This window comes from Cynoglossus semilaevis, chromosome Z, assembly GCF_000523025.1.
Source record: "Cynoglossus semilaevis isolate Cse_v1.0 chromosome Z, Cse_v1.0, whole genome shotgun sequence".
NCBI lineage: Eukaryota > Metazoa > Chordata > Actinopteri > Pleuronectiformes > Cynoglossidae > Cynoglossus > Cynoglossus semilaevis.
Window position 1 is genome coordinate 20,388,876 of NC_024328.1, and position 24,484 is coordinate 20,413,359.

At 40.7% G+C, this 24,484-nt stretch overlaps 1 protein-coding gene across 3 annotated transcripts in view; it reads left to right on the top strand.

The window, feature by feature from the left end:
- The window catches only part of pde4d (phosphodiesterase 4D, cAMP-specific), a 209,987-nt gene that overhangs the window by 101,294 nt on the left and 84,209 nt on the right, over nucleotides 1-24,484 (top strand). Inside the window, exon 1 of one of the 3 annotated variants that reach the window (XM_017043029.2) lies at nucleotides 9,049-10,955. The exons of the other annotated variants lie outside the window; for them this stretch is intronic. Within the exon in view, the coding sequence (XP_016898518.1) occupies nucleotides 10,867-10,955 (89 nt within the window). The 5' untranslated portion in view covers nucleotides 9,049-10,866. Of the gene's footprint in view, nucleotides 1-9,048; nucleotides 10,956-24,484 lie in introns of those variants that run through there. 3 annotated transcript variants of the gene reach the window in all.

The following is a 24,484-nucleotide window of genomic DNA, read 5'->3' on the forward strand; positions in this document are numbered from 1 at the left end:
GTGTGTGTTTCGCGGCGGGGGGGGGGGGGGGGGGGGGGTGCTTTTTTATATTGCTTTTATTTTGCTTTGTCTTACTATGCTGTCTGCTGCTAGGTAGATCTGATCGGATGGAGCTGTCCCGTCCCCTTGGCTGAAAAGCACCCCAAGGCATTACATTGCCACCACCATGCATGGTAGTGCCTCTTTATATTGAACTCCTTGAAGCGGCCCTCGCTGTCAACTTTCCTTTTTTTACTTCCAGTTGCCATTTTAGAAATGGGCAAAAAACAGATTATGCACAAAACGGGGTCATAAGAGTTTGGCCACAAGTTTACTGCCATTTTGTGGTGAAATATAAAATTGCTTTTTTTACGAGTGTATTTTATACTGTGGACAACAGTACTGGCAGGTCATATATTATTGATTTTTTGACAGAAGCCCAAGGGCCGGACTTCTTCTGGGCAGTTCTGTCGTAGAGGATGCCATCCTCTACCTCTTACACCGAGCCCACTGACATCTAGACAGGGGGAGTGTTGCCGTAACAATCCTTTTCTTGGATTTTTCTAGCGCCTTCAACACGTCCAGCCACTTGCACTCCAGGATAAACTGATGCGAATGCAAGTGGACCTCTGTCTTGTTGCCTGGATTTCCAGCTACCTCACGGACAGACCACAGTAGGCTGAATGACATCACGTCTGACACTATGGTCAGCAACATCAGAGCACTGCAGCGGACGGTGCTGTCCCCTCTCCTCCTTACCCTATACACCTGAGTTCTGGGACAACTTGGAGCTGTGCCACATCCAGAAGTTTGCAGATGACACAGACATCATGGGGTCTATTAAGGACAACAATGAGGAGGAGTACAGGCACCTAGTGAGGAACGTTGTATATCCAACCATCTGCAGTTCAACACCTCCAAGACCAAGGAGCTGGTCATAGACTTTGGGAAATCCAAACTCTGAACATTTCCTATCAAGGGTCAGGAGGTGGAGGTCGTGGAGACCTATAAATACCTGGGGTTGGGCAATAAGCTAGACTGGGTACACAACAGTAGGCAGCTGTACAAGAAGGCCCAGAGTAGACTATACTTCCTGCGGAGGCTCAGGTCTTTCAACATCTGCAGGAAGCTCCTGAAAATGTTTTATCAGTCTCTGGTTGCCAACATTATTTCGTACACTGTGGTGTGCTGGGGGAGCAGCACATCAAAGAAGGACCTACACAGATTGGATATATATATAGATATATATTTATATATATCTATATATATACTGTATATAGTGTATATATGTGGATGTGAGCATATGTACTGTATATATATGCATATTTATAACACAACTATACTGTTACTGCTATATCTTATAGCTATACTGTGTATAAATATATTACTAATATCTTTCCTTTATAATATTATATTATATATGTATAGTAGCACTTAGTAATAATGGTTGTATAAATCTGGTCAACACCCCATACACTAATACATCTGCTGGAAGTGCCTATATAGCTGACTGTTTATCTATCTAAAAGATAGATAGATAGATGGATAGATAGATAGATGGATAGATAGATAGATGGATAGATAGATAGATAGATGGTATCTATCTATCTATCTACAGTATATTCTACTACAGTGTATAGTCTACATTTAAAATTCCAGTGTCTCTTGGTCTTTTTGTATGACATTTGACATGAAAAATGTTTTACTTATAGTCCAGAAAAGACAGTAGTTTTATCAGCCATCTAAATGGACCATAGGTATGAATGAGCGTGAATGGTTGTTTGTCTCAACTTCCCCGACCCTACAAATAAATAAATGGGAAATAATGGATGAAATTTGTTTAACAAGAATCAAAACCCCTTTTGCCTTCACTATTTTGCAATTGTGCAAAGTAATTATTTTCGGCACTATTATGGATGATTCCCAGAGCTGAACACAGATTGCACCTCTTCATTCCTACACACACTGTACCTACTTGTTTACTTACAAAAGTAAAACAAAAGATTCAAAAGTTGTCGCCACGGCAAATCTTTATGACCCTATATGTTGCCATTAGGAATACGATATAAAAATCTTCAATAAGTAGTTACAACAGTATTTTTCTGGTTCACACGCCCAAGAAGTTTGTGATGTCAAGCGAAAAAATACCACAGCTTGTAAATCACCTTGTTCCCAAAGGTCTAAATTATACCATAAGCATAGCAAGGTGACATTCGATGTCCTCATAGCCAGAGTGGTTGTCCAGGGATTGGGCCGTTGTGGGCCTTCCTGCGGGTGGTGGGCCCACTGGAAAGCGGGCTCACGTCGCTTGTTCGGGCTGAGCCCGGCCGGGTCCCGTGAGCAAGACCCAGGCGCTCGCCTGCGAGCCCCAATCCCAGGCCTGGCTCCAGGGTGGGGCCCCGGTGATGTCAATCCGGGCAACGTCAACCTCTTTGATGTTGTCATTTCCTTTATCGGGGGAGGGGGTTTGAACCGCTATTTGTCTGATCCGTCGCCTAGGACCTGTTTGCCTTGGGAGACTCTACCAGGGGCATTAAGCCCCCGACAACATAGCTCCTAGGTTCATTTGGTTTGGTTAGAAAAAACACACAACTAGGTGACTTTAAACTACAGTACATGGATATAATCTGAATGCTAGGATGTTATATCCTCAGAATTGTATTATTTAGTGCAGGGCAGTGCAGTTTTGTTAATAATTAACAGTCTTCATTATTTCCATTTCTAGAAATTAAAGTGATGAATATGAAAGCCACTCCATTCCTTAAGTGAGCAATTTCTTGGCCTCTTAAACATTCTTCATATTCAGCAAATGGCTCTCAAAGCCTGTGTTTTCCGATTAGAAGTGGGGAATCTAATTACAAACATCAGATTTGGAGGGAGAATTAGTTAACCTTTTCTGAAATGCCACCACATCACCATCAGTGAATAGCAAGGACGGGGTTCAGACCCAAGGCATTTCTGCAGCTGCAAACGGAGTGATAATAATAATAATAATACATTTTATTTAATAGGCACCTTTCTGTCACCCAAGGGCACCTTACAGTGAATACAGAGATAACAACACAGCATTAAAAAACAATAAAACATTAAAACATTAAGAACAACTTAAAATACAACAGTGGAATATCAAACGGAGAAGGCAATTTTAAACAGATGACTTTTAAGTGCAGACTTGAATTGTGGGAGTGAATTGATGGTCCTCAAGATGGGGGGTAGAGAGTTCCAAAGCTGGGGAGCAGAGTGACTGAAAGCTCTGTACCCCGTGGTGGTGAGACGGGCAGAGGGGATAGTCAGATGAACGGAGGAGGATGACCGGGCCAGGCAGGTTAGCACACCGTGGTCAACGACCCGGCTAGCGTCCCATGTGGGGCGACGAGAGGTGGACCAGATGGACCCCACTATTCTCGAGGTGTCATCATGGATGCTTCGGCGACGCCGGAGGAGCCCATCTCCGGCGGGGCAGAATAGCAATGTCCAGGAGGTGATGCAGCCGGTGGGGGTGCAAACGGGCAGGGGCGAAGCCGGAGGAGCCCAGCAGCAGAGTATTGGATCAGGCCCATCGCAAGTTGGTGAAGGACATTACAGTAAAGTCCAGAGAAGCACGGACCCGATGTGCATCCTGCCAGTTAACACTGTGGTGACAACTTGGTGGGGACTCGGTTGAAATGGACACAGGAGCGGTGACAGTAAATTATCAGTGATCAGTGATCAGTAAACTGCTAAAAAAAACTAAACTAAAAACTTAAAAGCTAAAAGCTAAAAGTTATGGGCGAGCAGCAGCAGCAAGTCGCGCCAGCGTTCACTCCGCCTGTTAACCATTCAGTGGCTTCAATGATGATGGACAGCTGGCTATCTTAAAGGAATCAAACGTACACACTTGCCTGGTTTTCAGTCTGTTGGGCGGCAATTTGTCTTTTCTGTTTGATTAAATTTGAGTAAATAGAAATTTAAACCTTTTAGCCAGAAATGACGGCAAGAGGCCAAAACAGCCGTTGGCTGACGGTGCGGTTGGTTCGTCTTTGTGATACAACTGCCGAGAATGTTCTGTCTGTGTTCTCTGAACGGTCTATTTCCAGTTAAATGAAGAAAAGGGAATCTGTAAATGTCAGAATGCCTGGAATTGATATGGACCCTTTCTACTCTGTAATGCAGTCCTTCCCTCTGAAGCCAAGTTACACAGGACTTTGGATAGAGACAACGGAAAGGAGCGACAGATTTGAATATGATGAGAAGTGTGTGAGAAGGAAAAAATGTTTTGTTTGTTTGTTTGTTTTCTTTAGGGTCACATTACAGTAGAAAATTGTTTTAAAACTTTGTGACTGTGAAAAGTAATCGGACTCATATCCAACAATGATAATCGCTGTGATTTCTTTGTGTTTCGAAAAATAATTTCCTGGAGGTATCTATCCCACCTCACCCAACCCTACACCCTTTTTCCAAAAGCAGTATTAAAAGTAGGCAACTGGACTCACCTCAAGTAAACTGAAGACGTTTCGCCTCTCATCCAAGAGGCTTCATCAGTTCTACTGTCCTGGTGGGGAGTTTTCAGGTATTTATCTATCCACCCCGTAGAGGGGTATGGTGGCCCAGGGCTCAAAACAATATGACCTTTGAATGGTCATGGGAGTTGTTGGCCCCATAATGGATTGTTCCCCCGCCCTGTCCTCTGGGTGGGGGTCGTTGGTGTTACCTGAATGGAAGTGTGAGTTAAGTCTGTACTTACTGGGGAGAGAACTAAGGACGGCATTGTAGGTTGGTGACAAATGGTGTCTGAGGTTTCCTCCTCTGCTCAAAGATGGTCTTTCCAGTTTGACATGGATGGTTTCCTTCACTCCTCTCTCAAACCACCTGTCCTCTCTGACTAGAATGCGCACCTTTTGATCATCAAAGGAGTGGCCCTTCTCCTTTAGGTGGAGGTGGACTGCTGAGCCCTGGCCTCATGTTGTGGCCCTCCTGTGTTGAGCCATACATTTGTGTAATGGCTGTTTTGTTTCCCCAATGTACAGGTCAGAGCATTCCTCATTGCATTGCACTGCATACACCACATTGCTCTGTCTGTTACTGACACTCTTGTCTTTATGGTGGACAAGTTTTTGCTTCAGGGTGTTGCTGGGTTTGAAATGCACCGGGATCTGATGGGTGTTAAAGATCCTCCCGAGTTTCGTAGAAAACATCTGCTACATATGGGATGACAATGTTATTTCTCTTTTGGGCTTCATCATCTTTTTTCTCCTTCCTGGGCTTCTTGGCTGTTTTAGCAAATGTCCGGTTTGGATAGCCATAGTTCTGGTGTGCTGTGTGTATGTGTTTGTCTTCCCTTCTTTTCCCTTCTGATTTTGAGGGAATGCTTTGGGCTCTGTCCTGAAGGGTCCGGATCACACCCAATGTGTGTTCAAGTGGATGATGTGAATCAAACAGAAGGTACTGATCGGTGTGGAAAGGTTTGCTATATACCTCCAGGCTGAGTTTCCCATTTCTTTCAATGTGCACAACACAATCCAGGAAAGATAAATAGTTGTCTCTGACATCTTCTCTTGTGAATTGGATGTTTCTATCCACAAAGTTGAGATGGTCAGTGAAACTTTTAACTTCCCCCTTCCTGATGGTGACCCGGGTATCGTCCACATACCTGAAGTTGTTAGGGCTCTACTCTCCATCTCTACCATATACTGTACAGGTTAGCTACAATGGAGGATACTAGTGATCCCATGGCACATCTGTGTTCTTGCCTGTAGAAACCCTTGTTATATTTGAAATAAGTGGTGTTCAAACATAGGTCAAAATGTCACACAACTGTTCAGAGAGTTTGGTCCTTTCCGTCAAGTTCTCATCTAGCAGCAGTTTTCTCTTTACTGCTTGCACTGCATCTCCAGTGGGGATGCAGGTGAAAAGTGATGTGACATCGTAAGACACCATAGTTTCTTCAGCCTCAAGTTTGATCTGATTGATTTTGGTGGTGAAATCCATTGAGTTTATAACATGGTGTGGAGTGTCCCCCACCAATGGAGAGAGGATGGTAGCGAGGTGTGTAGCCAGGTTGTATGTAACAGAGTTTATGCTGCTTACAATGGGTCTGAGAGGGGCGCCTTTTTGTGTATTTTTGGCAGCCCGTAGATGCAAGGAACAGCATCCCCTGGATAAAGCTTCAAATACAATAACCCGTTTCTGTAGGCAGTTGACCACATTTGATTTGTAGATATTAGTGGGGTATCGTCTGAGGAACTTGTAGGTTGTTGTGTCACCGAGGAGCTGCTCACTTTAGAGTGGTAGTGAGCGGTGTTGAGGATTACGGTGCACCCCCTTTGTCTGGTGGTAAGATTGTGATGTTGGGATTTTTGCCTCTCTCTCCTGGGTGGAGATGTTGGGATAAGGTAATTTGGCACTAGAGAGTGCTGCCGACACTTTAAGTCTAAGCTGCTCAGCCTCAGTTTCTGGCAATCTGTTCCGCTTAATGGCCGACTTTGTGGCTGTTATGAGCTCTACTGTTGGTAGCTCCTTTGGGGTTATTGCAAAGGTTAGTCCTTTGGCCCGGACTTTTGACTCAGCTGGAGTGAGCTTATGGTCTGGTTCGGTTGTATTGTCTTGTGTTGCCGCTCATGTTTGTACTCTGTTGTAATGATACCTGTAGAACTGGGACTCAAAGTTCTGATATTTCCTTTGCTGTCTTAACAGGGGCTAAAAGTTAAAAAAGCACTAAATTCTTTGTAAGAAACCACCTTGGCTGCAGGCAAGCAACACATTATGTATGCAGAGCCATCCTTGTGTCATTTGTACTAATATGAGGCCTGGCATCGTTCTGCTGAAACAATCTAGAGAGTTCCTAGAAAAACACTGCTGTGTTTGCTGCAGCTGTCTCTCAAAGAATTCCAATATACGATTTCTGATTAATGGCAAACTTTTTCGGGCCTTTCAAGGCAGTGATGCAGCGTCACACCATCACAAATTATGGCACCTTTTGTACAAAACAGTCTGATTGCTCTTTTTCTTATGGCCGACTGTTTCTTCTTTGCTTTGTTGTCAAACATTTTCTAATGGTAATACTGTAGTTTTCAATGCAATATTTTTTCAGTTTTTGGCCTTTAATGCACAAAATTTTTCAAATGATCTGAACCACTCAACAACAGATGGTAACGAGTCTATATTATTTGTTTTCTTCTTGGGAAACAAATAAAAAATGGAAATGCATACTGTTAGCTCCCTCTCTTGCTTTCTGCGCATTATTTCTGCCTTGCACATATTTAATTGTCCTCTTTTATCTAGTCCCTCTCTTTCACTTTGCAGGATGAGTCGTGACAGCTCAGCACTGCTAAGAGCTGGGGCCAACAACCTCCAAAGCATCACCAGCATTATGCAATACCACATATAAGCACAGTTTATCTCCTATTATTAGAGACTTGGCTTTGCTCTTTTTTCTCTGTATGACTAACAGGTGCTTTGGTTCTGAAACCTTGTAAATTGCATTTTCCTCCTATTTGCCAATTTCGCGGTCTGTCTTTTTTTGCCACAAGCGAATTCCTCAACATTCAGCATCCCTCCGGCCTATTGGACAGTGGTTGTTGTGGCTGATGTTACAGGCGTACAGTGGCTGCAAGGTGGTTTGACTTTTGGCACGGGTTGTAAAGCTGCTGACGTAAGTGTTGGGCAGGATGTGTGTGAGAGGCAATGCTGGATCCTGTTTTTCAGGCCACAGCAACTGGAGCTGGGCCACAGCCTGGGCTATAAATGCAAAACACACATACACAAACACAATCTTATTTTGCCAACCTGGTCCCAGACTCCCTTCAACACTGCTCACAACCAAAAGATTAAAGTGACATAACCAGACTTAGTCACCTGCTGCAAGCCTGTAAGACCAAAGGTTTTCCAACATTTCAGAGGCCTAATGCACTGAAATGTGCTGGAAGATCCTCCTTTGACACCTTAGACTTAAGACAGATGATGACTGTTTGGATTTATACAACTTTGCTCTGTTGCACAACTTTGCCAACTTTGCTCTTTGCCAACTTTGCCAAATTTGCTCTGTTGCACAGCGCAAAGTTGGCAGGCTAGCTTTGCCAACTTTGCCAAATTTGCTCTGTTGCACAGAGCAAAGTTGGCAAAGCTAGCCTGCCAACTTTGCTCTGTGCAACAGAGCAAAGTTGGCAGGCTAGCACACCGTGGTCAATGACCTGGCCAGCGTCCCGCGGGGGGCGACGAGAGGTGGACTAGATGGACCGCACTATTCCTGAGGTGTCATCATAGACGCTCCAGCAAAACCCACGGAGGATACATCTCTGGTGGGGCAGGAATACAATGTCCAGGAGGAGAGGTGATGCAGCTGGTGGGGGTGCAGACAGGCAGGGACAAAGCCAGAGAAGCCCAGTGTCAGGTCTGTCTGTTCCCTGTTCCTGCTGTGTGGGGTAATCTGTGTTATCACACTCACCTGTGTGTCTGCAATTAGCCTCACTTGTGTCACCTGGTGCTTCCTGCATATATACCTCTCCCCCTCACTCTGGCCTTGTGTGCTCTGTGTGCGCGCTCTGTGTGCGCGCTCTGCGCGTGCTCTGCGCGTGCTCTGCGCGTGCTCTGCGTGTGCTCTGCGTTGTCCGTGCCAGCGTTGTGTCGAGCATTATATTGTAGCTGTTCCTAGTCTGGTCCTGGGCAAGTCTGTTGCTGTGCTTAGCTCTGTTCCTGTTCTCAGCTCTGCTCAGATCTACATATGCTTCTGTCCTGGTTTTTGGAATTTTGATTTTATATATAAAATTATATATTATATATAAAATATAAGTCTCTTGAGTGTTTCAAAATGGCAGCAAACACATTTTACAGAAAATTAGCAACAGATATGGGTTAGGGCAAGAATAGATCAAAACAGTTTAAGAAAACCAACTGAGCATCAGCCTAAATGCACCAGAAACTAACAAAAATGTGATGGAAAAAGTACTTAATATTGAATAAAATATAAATTATTAGTATATATATATATATATATATATATATATTATATTATATTATATTAGTATAACAAATTAAGGAATTAAATAAAAAATAACTAAGAAAGTAACATGGCCAAAAGTATGGCAAAAATAGAAAAATTTAATATTTATTGTATTATTTAAAAGAAAAAGAAAAAATATTCCCAGTATTTAAATATACTTTAGCTGTTGTAATTAAACAGGACAATAAAGTGTCTATTCAGATGCTCACCAAAACAAGATGTGGGCCACACTTAACCTGTAAAAGAGCCACATTTTGCCCCAAGGCCAGATTGTTAACAGACTTGACATGAACTGTCATGACTTGTGTGTACTGCCTAATGACAGCGTAATAATGTTTCACTTTGCTGTTTACTTTTCCAATTGTGTTCATAATTAGGTGAACTAACCAAAAGATAATAGGAAAATATCTGGGAATTTAAACATCTGTAGCCCGAAGCTGTTGATGTAAGAGCGGAGGAATGCATTCAACAGAATTTGAGGCCAATGTCATCCTGTGGAGCAGGTTTTGGTACAAACGTGCCCTTAGAGCACCCCCTTCCCTACCATCATTAGCACATGCTGACGTAGACACACGCACAAACCCCACATGTACCTGCAGAGAAAATAGATTGGAATTTGTTGTGTGGTTTAAGATTCCATGGATCTGTGACATGTAAATGGACACTGACGACAGGAGGTTACTTATGTGGAATATGCAAAAAAGACCCATGGGGTAACAGCAGCGCTTGTGTTGAGTTAATGGAGGCAGACTGCAGAGTTCAAGGGTGGGAAATGAGTAGAAATATTTCTGTCAATGTAATAGTCCATATTATGTAGTGCTGTGAGTGTGCGTGTGTGGTTCATGGTGGAAACGTGTATCCCATTGATTGAAGTGGGGGAGCATGTTGTAAGAGGATCAGTAGCTTTAGCTGACTGTATGCTGATGAATAGGAAAACCTTTCACACAATGCTCAGGACATCCCACTAACAAGAGCAGAACAGGAGGAGAAGGAGGAGGAGGAGAGTGGCGACAGGGTAAGTGAGACAGAGATGGGGGAGAAACTGAAGCGGCACAGTGTTGTTTTTCTTTTCTCTCTCTCTCCCTCTCTCTCTTACTTGTCTCCCCTGTTTCCTCACTTTCCTTCCAGGAAGGTTGTGAAAGGGCCTAAAAGAACAGGGAGAAGCAGAAACAAATGTGAGTGTATGAATGAGGGAGAGAGTGTATGTGTATGTGTGTATATGTGTGTGTGTGTGTGTGAGAGAGAGAGAGAGAGAGAGAGAGTGTGTGTGTGTGGAACATACTGGCATGATGACTGCAGCTGTCTATGCAAACCAGTGTCTCTGACAGACGGGAAAAGGGACTGTTTTCCAGAGAAATGGATGCCTGAACTGCTTCACCATGTGGATGTGGGACAGTAATTTCCAAACCTTTGCCGGAAGAATCCCGCGGAAAAAAGAACAGCAGCAGCAACCGGAGAGCTCAGCTGGTCCTGCTGGGTGGCTGCCTGTGTGCTGCTGAGACTCTCACTTAGACACTCAGAGTTCACACTGGGCTTTAGTCTGTGTCCATGTTTTAAACAGGTTACTTCTGTTAATCACAACATTAGGTTGAAATTGTTTTCTTTTCTTGAACATCATCGACATTATGCTCCTGTAAAGTTAGCCCTTTTTTTATATACCCTGGTGATTTTTGCAGTGATGCTCTGGGAACAAACCAATGATGTCTGATATTCAGAAGAGTCTCATTCTTTGAAAACTGATCTGAATGGGTGCATCACAGCAGTGGACAGTAATATGGGACACAACACTGTACTGGGGTCTGCAGAGATGCTGGAGAAACTTCCGTGAATTGATAGCTACAAAGAGTGTCATGATAGAAGGGTGAAAGGTAAAGAGATAGGTGGGGGCCCAGTTCAGACACCTTGTAGTTATGAAGCCTGGACAGTTTTCTGGTGTCCACAGAGAAAGACCCATGATGCACCTTGGAAATTTTCCCTTCAGAAGACACTCCTGGATATGGTGAGTGTTAAAAATGGTGACAGTTTTAAATTATTATTTTTTCTTTATTTTATAAAATGTTTTTTTTCTAGTATTAGATTGTGTTTTTCTTTCCTCCCACCACTTCATACATCAATGATATCTATATATATAAGCAAATCTCAACTTCAAAAAGTTGACATTATATGGGTTCACTTATGGGTGTGTGTATGTTGTTTTTACGCTGTGGTTACATTTCAAGGCCAAGCCAGCCAAGTTTTTTTTTTTGTTGTTCTTTTTTCAGTTGTATTCAGGGAAATGTCCCAGACATTTCCTGTCATTTTCTTTCCCATGAAATCCTTCAGCTGATACATAAGGGTTGGCAGTCGACGAGGTAACAGGGACTGATGCTCTTCTTCAGTAGCAAGGCTGACTAAAAAAAAATAATCTTGGCCAAGGTGTTGTTAGGTTTCTCTGTTGTCTTGTTTTGATTAGTCATACAGCACACATGTCTCGAGGGAATAGCAGCTGTGCTATACAATTAGGAGAGACACAGCGTAGCGTCAGTAGCGTAGAGTGTAGCGTCAGTAATATCGACAGAGAGTGGGCTGATAGAAAAAAAAGGTCACATACCTTTTTTTTTTTCAAGTTTTGTTTTTCCATAATAATTAGGCAAACATTATGTCGAATGGAATCTGTATCAGAAATTTCATGTTGCCATTCATTTATGTTTAATCCGGGTCCAAATATTGTAAACGTGAACACACATGCTTTACTTCAAAACTTGACCTGCTTTGAGTTACAAACATGCCTGGAGGTGTTCTGTGGGCTGTGTCCACATCACGTAAAGGCATGTTTTTTGTCTCTGCTGTTTAGAGTGTGTTCTTGCAGGAGACAAAGATGATCCTGGTACACTATGAGACATCAGTAGATTTATGAGGTCCCTGTGAGTATTTGCCCTTTCCTGTTAATAACTGGTATAATAATATTCATGCAGATATACTGGTCGGGTGATCAGGACCCCTAGTTTGTGCAAAATTCTCAACTCTGTTTAATAAACTATTTAATGTAGATTAATTAAAATTTGGTACCACTTAAACCCAATTGTCCAATCAAATACAATTCTCATTTTATTCAATAGCACCTGGATAACCTAAATACTGGATATATTGAAAACCAAAAAAAATTTACTATACATTTTATTTAGTTTTGTCCTCATTACCCTTGGACCTTCTGTGTCAATGTCTTTAACGCCAGATTGTACTATTTCATAGCGGCTATAGATTTATCTTCTGTTGTAAAATATACCATGCTCTGATTGAGAATCTGATACATACATTGTTGAATACATATAGATGACCTGTAGACTGCGCAATGCAGTGATGTCAACACAGGAAACAGTTGAACTATCGTGACACACAACCTGTAGCAAGCATAACCATAATACACAACAATAATATGATTGGCCCCAAGAGGCCTAGCCTCTCTCTTCCATTGACCTACAACATTTAAACACACACCCGGGAAGCCGCACAGGTATATAAATGTAAACCAACTAATGATACATTATAAGTTATTCTTAAGAGAAGTTGTTCTTGGACGTTATTCTTGAGAAGAATGTTATTCTTGACTTTGCGTACTGGTAACTGTTGTACGAGATTTTCTTAAATACTTCTCCAGTTGTTTTATTTTGCTCGTTGGACCTGTTTGTTATGGCGTTTTGTTATTAAACGAGTCGACCATCTACCGGCTGCTTCTATTTCTTGCCTGAAGACACCTATGCACAGCAAGAATCTTTCATCACTCTCTCAGTGTGCTTGTGTATAAACGGAAAATGTGGACAATACAGGAATATGTCATGACAGTAGGTGGTTTTATAGTTGGATAGGTAACATGTAGCTCAAGAGGTAAGCCCAAAACACCAATGTAGATGTTACTGGCGCCAGAGCTAGGGGTCTCTGGTCCAGCAGCATGAACCACTCAGGCGGAGGGCACTGAGTGTGGTAAAACTGTGAATCTGGGGATCCAAACACAACACGACAGCCATTAGCTCAATTGACTGCTGCTCTGCAAGTTTATTCTCTGCGCATGCATATACACATTATAAGAAATACAAACCAACTACTCCCAGAACAATATTAACAAACAACAACTAATAACTAACAACTTATCGTCAAAAATGCGCACACACACATATACATTCATTCTCATTTAACCAAGGTTTCATGGGTGGCAATGCCCGATGATATACCAATACAATACAGCACATATTTCGATATTCTACACTTATTTAGGTTCACTTAATGATTTTGCCATATGTTATTACATTGTTTCGCTAAACAGACATTTACAAATAATACATTTTACATACCTGGGGATCCAAACACAACACGAGAGCCGTTAGCTCAATCGACTGCTGCTCAGCAGGTTTATTCTCTGTGCATGCGCAGAACAAAGCAGAGCAGAGACTGTGCTTGGACCCACTGGTGATAGAGTACCCTCTACTGGTGAAAGTGATAACTCTACTATTATAAACTACATGTGGCTATTTCAGACCCACTACATAGACAACGCACACATTTAAGATATGTGTTTGTAAAAATGGAGCTTCACCTTCCTCTCTGCAGGGGGTGCAGATGGAATGCCCAGGTCGATTAGTTAAACTAAACTAGGTATGTTATCATCATTTTATATAGACCTCGTTTTAACCCTGACACATTTAGATTTGACAACCTCAGACAACCTCATGACAGTGGTTCAGGTCTAAGGTAATGGTTACTCACAGCAGGACAGACAACAGGGTCGGCTGTTGTTCTGTAGAGCTGAAGTCATCCAACAGTGTTGTATAATAACATGAGGAGATTTGTTGACATTTCATACCAAAAACAATCACAGATTCCCAAAAGTAGTGCGGAACATTCTCACCTTTATCTTTCCACAATACAAAAGACTTTAGAGCTTTTGTATTGAAGCTCCAAAAATAGCCACAGGCTTAGTACTCTTGTTTTACCTCCAGAAGTTCATGGGTTCCATTTGCAATTGTTGCATGGTGGTCCCTTTCTCTTTTTGTTGTGTGCATGTTCTCCCCTATGCATTTTTTTGTTCTCTAAACAATTAGGTTTACTTCCTTTGTATGTGAAGGACTTGTAAGTGGACACACAAATTGATCCTCTGTGCTATGGGAGTGAATATGGATATTTGTTGTTTCTCTATACATGACCCTGTAATGAACTGGTGAAGATCCTGAAAATAAGAATTAGAACATTAGTTCTAGCAACTAACATAGGAGTTCAGAAAAAAGGTTAAAAAAACAGATGGTGTAGATGAAAATATGATCAGACTCTTAATGTTCTTTGGTTTTACACTTTTAAGCTATAGAAGATTTACAGTACATCATCTATAGCAGTGATGAACAACCGGTGGCCCGTGGGCCAAATCCTGAACCGAACCGTTCAAATAGAAAATATTGCGTGGTCCCCACTAGGCCTGAGTTCAAAATATTGATTCGCCGATATTGAATCGATTCTCCATTCAGTTCTCGAATATCGATTTGTACGTCCAAATATTTTATTTTTTATTATTATTATTTTTTACGAGTACGAATGACAAGTGGAACCTCCACTCTCATGTGTTACAAACCACTGAAGTTGAAACTGACCATCACTCTGCCAGTCTAGCGGTAATGTTGACAACAGCGATGCAGGGTTAGGGGCTGTAAGGATCATAATACATATCAACATATATGTTTTATATATATATATATATATATATATATATACATATATATATATATATATGTTATATATAAACATAAGGATCTTGTAAGGTAATGTAAGGATGTATGGTGATCGACAACGTGCCAAATATGGTCCGTGCGGTTGACATAATGGGGCTAATGCATGTAGGCTGCTTCGCTCACATCATAAACCTCAAACTCTCACACGTAGCACACATGCTTGGGAGGCACATCCCGAGTGATATGAAAGATTCGTGACTCGTGACTCCCGAGTCATATGAAAGATTTCTTCATATTGAACTCACGAATCACTCACAAATCACTCACTGCGAACAAATCACTCTCTGCGAACTAATCTTTCACTGTGAACTAATCTTTCACTACGAACAAATTACTCTCTGTGAACTAATCTTTCAATGTGAACTAATCTTTCACTTCAAACAAATCACTCTCTGCGAACTAATCTTTCACTTCGAAAAAATCACTCTGCGAACTAATCTTTCACTGTGAACTAATCTTTCACTACGAACAAATTACTCTGCAAACTAATCTTTGACTATGAACTAATCTTTCAATACGAACGAATTACTTTGCAAACTAATCTTTCACTGTGGACTAATCTTTCATTGCAAACGAATCACTCTCTGTGAACTAATCTTTCAATGTGAACTAATCTTTCACTTCAAACAAATCACTCTCTGCGAACTAATCTTTCATGTGAACTAATCTTTCACTACGAACAAATTACTCTCTGTGAACTAATCTTTCGCTGTGAACTAATCTTTCAATATGAACAAATCTTTCGCTGTGAACTAATCTTTCACTATGAACTAATCACTCTATCTGAACTAATCTTTCCTTGCTCTTGCATTCATCCAGAAACATTCACAGACCCTGGGAAATCACAGAACTCTATCATGAACATTATAACACTAACATTACTTTGGAGTCGCTACACTACTTTCATCGCAGTACGACAGCCACCCACATCCTCAAAGAAAAGCAGCAGGTACTGCAGCTGAAGGCGAAATGGTCATTTAATTCAGATTACAGCTCAAAATAACAAGAATCGAAATCGAATCATTTTCGAGCAGTGAGATGCAATAACTGACAGGCTGTTCCATCCTTACATTCACCTTTAGCCACAAAATGAGTGACCAAGGTGTTCTATTCTGTATATTAAAAGCTAACCAGAAAAGTGATGGAAAATGTGATAATCGGTTCTGAATCTTGAGTATCGGAATCGAATCGATTCTTGAAATTTAAACCGATTTCCATCCCTAGTCCCCACTGTTAAACCAACTGAAAAAAAAACAAAAACAACTGGGACTACAATGACTATCAGTATCATAAACATCATGTAATAATTTTGTATAATAACTATATATATATATTTTTTATATCTTCTTTGACGGCCCCAAGGTGTCTGTCCAGGAAAAATTCTGGACCTCCGACAAATACAGTTTGTAACCCCTGATTTACACCATAAAAGTAAAATTAGTTAGTTATAGTATTTGTGTGCAATACAAATATTCATAATCCATTATCAATTATATAGTTTTTAATGAAGTAAAGCCCTCTAATTTTTATGCCCTTGCCATCTAACTGATGATGATGAAAATAATAACTTTGTGTGTTTATTGTTCACATTGTATTGGTTTAATTAAGGGTTCCAAATAAACTATAATAAATTTGGATTGGCACAGCAAATCTACTTAGTGAAAACAATTCTGCACTCTCGCAGTTGTCACACTCCAACATTAGTCTCTTGAAAATTAGATACATGCCTAAGTCATGCCTTTCTAAGTGTACAGTGAAGAGACTAAAACTCAAAAGTTTATTATGTGTAATGCATTAACACTTATCCAGTAAAAAGTTGATGATGGAAGAGGAAACATTATTGACAAGTGCAGAGAGCAAAGCAGGACAGCTTTGCTGTGTAGTCAGCATCAACTCTGTATACCATTACTGGTGTACAGCATTCTGCAGTGAGATGCAATAACTGACAGGCTGTTCCATCCTTACATTCACCTTTAGCCACAAAATGAGTGACCAAGGTGTTCTATTCTGTATATTAAAAGCTAACCAGAAAAGTGATGGAAAATGTGTGTGTGGCTCAGAGGAAAAGTGAATGAAAGGCAAACAAGACTAAAACTCAAAATGGATCTGCCCTCCTTTGGCTCCATTGACTCCATTTTCTGAAGGAACACCTTTCAAGGATATTAAGTATCAGGCTTCTAGTCCCCACCCACCCTTCTTTCTTTTCCTTTCTTCCCCTCTCTCTCTCAGGGTGGCTTCCTCAGATGCACTGCATTTTTCAGTAAGATAACCAGACACAAGACACTGTTATCTCATCTCTTTTCAGCTTTCTCTTTCTTTGGCTTCACATTGAATTAATTCCAACACTGCAGGGTCCCTCTGAGCCAGACTTAAGATTACTCTTTATCACTGGGTTGTTGAGACTGAGGCAGAGCTTAAAATGGGCATTTTGGAGGCAGCGGAGACCTGCTGTCAGTATGTTAGAGACAAAGTCATCACTCATTGTTGGCCCACTGGGTCACAACTGCTTTGTGTGTGTGAGTGCCCCAACTACAGCATAAGTGCTTGCTAGCCTCTGCAGGGTGATGCTGAAACTCCCACGTGGAGGATGTCTCCCATTCATGCTTTATGAAAGGGCTGAGGACGTAAAAGTCTGCTCTTCCTTACACCCCTTTTTTTCCTTTGTCCTCCTCTGTGTTTTGGCACCACTTTGTGAGTGTGTGCAGTTAATGGAACATATAAGTGTGAGTCAGGAGAAATGGCACTGGTGCGACATATATATGTTGATGTCTTCTTCATTATGCATTTTCTTGGCTGACGCAACATATACTCTGGCGTGATATACAGTATAGTCTGAAAAGTACTTCTCTGAACTCATAAACATCAGTGTGCAGTGTTTCCTGTTTATGTAGCTTCTACTTCTTTGTGCCCTACTTCTCATGCCCTCCTTGGAATTGCTAAATGTTCAGTTGATAATTTACACTTGCCTGGCAGGGCATCTTGAGGTTAATGTGTGACTGTCAAAGCTCATACAATGAGTCAGTCAGTCAGTCAGTGCTGCCAGTCTCAAACCTGAAACCTGTTTTTTTTTTTCTTTCCATTTTCCCAGCCGGCCACTTGGTTTATCATCTAATTTCTCTTTCACGCACTGCTGCTGATGGATTTCACATTGTGTTATTGCGCCACTCATTTCAGAGTTTTCCACTTGTGCTGCTGATGTCCAGCTAGTTAAAAGTGTGTGTGTGAGTAGTGCAATTATCCACAGCTGCTACCGCCTCTTTTAAGCTTACCATCACAATAATTAAAAAACCACTGATGGAAAGCTGTTTCAGGTTTAAGGTCTTATTTTTATTACTTCTGCTGTCAAAGGATGTAAGGATAGCTCAAGATCCAGATGTCTGATGACTTTCATTTGGTTAGAGGTAATAGCTATAAGGTTATAAAAAGTGACTGTGACGTGACTTGAAACCGTAAGGGGAAAGGATGAACATAGAATAAAATAACACCAGGCCTGCCCTGCACCTGTGTACAATGCTGTCACAGTTGTTTGTTTTTTAAGACACCAGAGAGTTGTACACAGAAACAAAGCAGGTCACTGTAAAAACAAAACTCTAAAACTGTCTGAGAAACTGCTGAAGGAAAGCCATTAATAGACATTGTAATTTTATAATTTTCATTTATTTCATGGCTTGGAGATTGAAATAAACATTTGCATGAATAACAGTAGGTTGGATGGATTTGTTACATATGCAAGAAGTGTATTATAAATATATAATAAGTTTTCAAAAGGCATTTTTGTGTTTCCCCTGCTTAGTAAACACCATTTATGCAAATAAGCATGACACCTGAGCATTAGATGGTATATTATATGAAACTTTAATCTAAATAACTAATAAACTAAATAAACAGCCCTATGGTTTAGTAACATAGTCCAGACTTTTCCAGAAGTTACATTTTTTAGCTGGGTTTGTGACTTTTCACAATTTCACATTTGTTATTGTCACACTAGCCTTGTGTACCAATATCTGCTACTTCTGTGCCACTGGAAATTTACATATTCGTTATTTTTACACAGCCGCTAGCGGGCACTCTAGGCTTGTCTATGAAGGACCTCAGTCATCCAGGTCAAGGTTGAGGAGTTCTTTTAGGCAACTGGATGTAAAATTTTCTCAAAGAAGACATTTCACGTCTCATCCAAGAGGCTTCTTCAGTTCTAATTGGTGGTGGGGAGTATGAAATATACATATATTCTGGGTGTAACAAGGAAGAAAGCTACTTCAGCTCCCCCATGTTGGGTGGGGCATTGGGGTCAACTGGAGGAGTCTGATGGGTTGTTGCCATTGTTAGGTTTATTCTAACATATGTGACGACAAAGTAACAACACAAAAGACGTCTGGATCTTTTACTTGCAAGGGGAGAGTGCAGCTTGCTCTTTTGGCAGCTTCCTCATCAACTCCGAGTTGCTGCACCCTTCCTCTGCTCTTTTACTTAGTTTACAAAGTATCAGATTACATATCATGTGATTGTGTGTGAGTATATGAATGGGTATGGAGTAAGAAGGTGGGTGTGAATGGGGGTGTGGCTGTGTCTGGTAATTTCTCCATTAGTCTTGAGCACACAAGATGAGAAGCAAACAGTTTCTTAAAGCGACAGTACAGCATGAAGCAATGATAATAAATTAAATTCTTCCAACAGCCATCCTCATCGTAATGGTTTTGGTCACATGCCTTTTTGTTGTGTGAAACTGGAGAGAATCTTTAGGTATTGTTCCTGAGGGAGCCTTTTATGTGGGTGATAGGTGTACAGGTCAGTACACTCCTCACTGCACTGAACCACATAAAGCACATTGTCCAGCTTGTTTCTTGGAGTTTTGTCTTTGGGATGAACCAGTTTTGTCTTAGGGAGTTACCAGGTTTAAAGTGAATGGGGATCTGGTATTGAATAAAGATCCTCCTAAGTTTTTTTCTGAAATGCTTGAATGGACAGAATGACGACTCTCACTCTCTGTGGGCCTCTTTTTGTTGGCTTTTAAAAAAGCCCATCTGGGATAGCCACAGGTCTTGAGGGCTGTCCTAATGTGTCCCTGTTTTCTTGTCTTTCCTCTGTTGGTGATGGGAATAGTGTCTACCCGTGACTGAAGGGTTCTAAAAACTCCTAATTTGTGCTCCAGTGAGTGGTGTGAGTCAAAGCTGAGAAACTGGTCAGTGTGAGTTGGTTTCCTGTACACCTCTATGTTGAGATGTCTGTCATGGTGTGAACCTCACAGTCCAGGAAAGCAAGGCTGTTGTTTTTCACATCTTCTCTAGTGAACTTGATGTTTCTATCCACTGCGTTGATGTGATTGGTGAAGTTATTGACCTCCTGGACCTCGATTTTGACCCAAGTGTCGGCTACATATCAGAACCAGTGACTGAGAGATGTTCCCATGTAGGAGTGTAGAGCTCGGCTCTCCACTTCCTCCATGTAAAGATTCACCACTATGGGAGACACAGGAGAGCCCATAGTGCAGACATGCTTCCGTCTGTAGAAAGACTCGTGATGATGATGAACTACATTTTAATGTTTATTACCTTAGAAGACTGGTCCTAACTGTGGCTGACATTAGTCAAAGACGTGGCTCATAAAGTTGTGTTACAGTCACTGACCTCAATACCTGCATGCTGAAAATGTGACTTCTGGTAGTGATGACTCATGCAGTCGATGACAGATGTCAGATGACTATGCTGAAATCTGAGCAGTAAAGTAATGAAAAACAACATGAGATCCAAGAGATTGAGGAATACACATGTACTTCCTAAATGTGATACTGTGTACTTAAGAGGTTCAGTCAGTATCAGCTTCATTAATTAGATAATTACCATATTTTCCAAACTATAAGTCTCTTTTTTTATCCTTTGGCTGGGTTTGCTACTTATACTCAGGTGCGACTTAAAATATATAATTTCACATGTTTGTTGCTTTATACTGACAGCCGCTAGACACCACGATATTATGGCACTCTAGGCTTATGTACTAGTATCTACTCCTGCTACTCCTGTAGCACTAAAAATTTACATGTTTGTTATTTTCACACTGACAGCGGCTAGAGGATACTCTAGCTGTCTGGTGTGACTTATACTTTGGAGCGACTTGTATATGTTTGGTTTTTTTTTTCTTTATTATCCATTTTTTGGCTGGTGAAACTTATACTCCAGAGCGACATATAGTCCTGAAAATACAGTAATCTTCTGCATTCAACTTTAACCCATTCCCGGGAAAGCATTGATTGGTTAATGAGCATCTGGCGAACAACATATCACAGTCAGCAGGGACAGGCTTCTAGCCTGTGATTCTAATAACAAGCCTGATCCTCTTGGCACTAGACCAGAGGTTGGCCAAAATTTAAGGATGGGTTTCAAACCACCAACCTTTGGATGTTGGTTCCAACACACTTCTATTGCACTACTATGGTATGTAATGTAATGAGGCAGCTGTATCAATAGCTTTTCTCTGTGAACATGAGTTACCTGGAGAGATACAGTACACATACTGGCACTGGCTCATACATAAGTTGATATAATTCCATGCACACTCTGCTCTGAGGAGTACATATTAAATGATATTAAAAGGCCACGCTGCCTCACAAAGGCCATGAGGCGACTTTGACATCACATCCATTTTGGATATCCATTTAATTTCGGTCTAATTCATTTCAGCTGGCGCTGCCTCTCGCTTCTCTCCACTCAGCAGCTGCTAAATAGGGCATTCAATCTTACATTCTTCCTGGGAACAGAGGCAAGAAGATAGACAGATCAATAAGAATCCAGTGTGGCAGCCAGACACTCAGGTGAGGCAGGTGCTGTTGTGAGCTCAGCATAAATCAAAAATAGAAATCTTTCAAACAAAATATGTATGTATCTATAAGGGCTGGAAATGCTTTTGTGACTGTAAGACTTTGCAAATATAAAGAAAATGCAAAAATGAATGCAAAATGAAATTACAGTAAATTGTGACTTTTTTTTCTGCCCTCTGCCTGTGCTGGATTAAAAAGCAATTTTAAAAGGCTGTTGTTTTATGTCAGTAGTTCCTAAAGTAAGGGGCAGCTCTCCCTGAGCAGACACAGAGGTAATTCATAGGTAAAGTAAAATAATATAAATTTCAAAACTTTCTTCATATGTCTTGAAATAGGGAAATTGAACCAATTGTAATTTTATTTCCTTTTTTCCAATGAGAATAGCATCAGATAATCACATTATTTGAAAAATACTTGCAAGTCTTACTGTTGAGCAATGACATTTTTAGTACCAAACATTTTGTTTGATAGAGACCTGGGTCATATATTGTGCATAATTTTCCATGACATTCAAATGTCACCACTGATTCAGTAAAAACGTATCAAGAAATTAGGCTTAATCATCATTGAGCTTTTGTTTAAACTGGGTGTCTCTGTGCAGCTGTGTGACTCCGACCCTGACAAAACCTGCAGTTTTCACTTCAAGGTCCTTTCCTGCAGGAACAAAGTAGCTTCCATTGAGTGATTTCTTATAGCTTTCTACTGTGGACATTGCATCAGAAATGTAAAGAAAACAAGAGGAATTATATTTTCAAATTAGTATTTGAGCTCCTTTCCGTCCAGACACGGTTAAATCCTTAATATTTATTGAAAGTTTTATGGCTGTTTTCCCTTCTTGCAAGATATGTAATGTAAAATTTTTACACATGGAAACAAACTTTAGTTTTGTTTAAACATTAAATCTGGAACAACCAAAGCTTAATATTATAAACACATGAGAAAATAAATATGAAATAAGACACACATTAGTGGTATTGGTTTGTTATTCTGTCTCTCTCTATCACTAGCCTTTGAGTTCCTTTTTAATGTAATTTTTTTTTCAGACCAACAATATCATATTATAATATCGTGCATACATCAAGGACTCAAGGACTCAAGGTTCTTTATTGTCACTGCAACACATGTCAGACATGGGATAAACGAAATTAGTTTCCCTGGCATCATAGATTGTTGTACTGACTGAAAAATCTGAGGCTGACCTCTATCCAAGTTAAATGCCCCATGTGGTCCGTCACAGACATTGCTAGGTATTAGCAGCAAAGCGTAACAGTGATGACGTTCATCTCGGGGGAAATTCTCATGACGATAACGTCAATGAGGATTTCCATGATGACGACGGTGTTTATGCAGCATAAGAACAGATTAGAAAAGCTTATGCATAGGGAGGGAGTCCCTCCCTTCTGTATCTGTCATAAACAAATATGCATTAATGCATGGTTACACTAATGCTTAGAAATAGAAAACAAGTATTCCTCCTACTGTACTCCTTGCATAATAACAACAGGCTTGTTGTTAGTAGTGGGGATACATATGGTGAGATGCAGAGTAAAAGCTGAACCAGAGAACATCATTCAACAAGAACAAAGGTTTTCTTGTGTAAACATTGGTTCCTGCTTTTCTCTGTTTTTTTCCTTTTGTGTTGTCGGACTTCTCCTCCCCTCCGTCGTCCTCACTTTATTCACAGTGTTTATTCTACGTATTTTACCTTCTTTTCTTTCTCTGCCTGACATTTGATATGTAGATGCAATTGTGCACGGCTTCCTCTGAGGAAAATCACTTCCGCTTGTGCAAGGGCTACAGCAACTGTACCATATCTCATCCGTCCAGATGAACAAAAGCTCACATTGCATGAGTATGGAATAAAGCTTTGTCAGCGTAAATAAGTACATGAATGTTTAAATGTTCTTCTGGTTGCCAATGTATGTCACTTAAGATGTTGTTTGTCTTTCTCCCAAATTAATTTATTTGCTTTGATTACAAACGGAAACACAGTACGTTTGTTGCAGTAGTTGCCAAAGGAGAGAGAATTAGTCTGAAATGAATACATATAGGATATATCTGGTCTGTAAGACAGTGCAGCATAACCACAATATTTTAATTCACCATAAATTAATTCTCCCACAGCTCCATTTAGATCGTGACACGCTTAACCTCAGAACAAGTTGTTCTTAGGTCCTGTTGATCAATTTAGACAAATCCTTCAAATCACCTTCTCTTTGTCAAGGGATACATTTTACTTACTAAAACTCTAAATTTATATTTGCACAGTTGAATTGCATATTCACGGCTCCTCTGGGAGATTAATGATCAATTGTCCTGTCGACTGTTGTGGATTCACTGCTGTTTATTTTCAAGTTAATTTTGTGTGTGAGCTTTGATTGACAGCAGTCGTCTTAAGGGTGCCATTGTTTGTGTGTATTTGTACCGGGTTCATCTTTTAAATTTGTTTGTGCAATAAATAGAAGAAAACCAATTTCAAGCTGCATGTGAGAATGTTCTCACCACTGTGTGTTAGGAGAAACATCTTAGCCTGGATTAGCTGGCAGTGAGGCTATACAACACCCCTAGCACCTACTAACAGGGTATCCCCCCACTAGTGGAGGGTATCCCCTCCACTAGTCTAAAGAAAGGTGTCAGAAATAAGAAATTGGGATATTTTTTTAATTTTTTTTATTTTGGGAAACTGAAATCCTTCTCTCCTTCTGCAAGTCAACTCATGTATAAATAGACACAGGTAACTCATGCATGGCTACTGCAGGATATGGTGACAGCTGTTGGCTTCACACACAAACACAGATCTTAATTATCCCTCCATTGTTGTCCCTTGCTCACATTAACTTTGCCAATTTTGAGAAAAAAAGCCACATGCCAATTTATTCATTCGCAATTTACTTTCAACCGCAGGGGAGAGTTTCCATGGCATCATTCTAAAGACCCTGCTGTACCCAATTACAATGTGAAGGT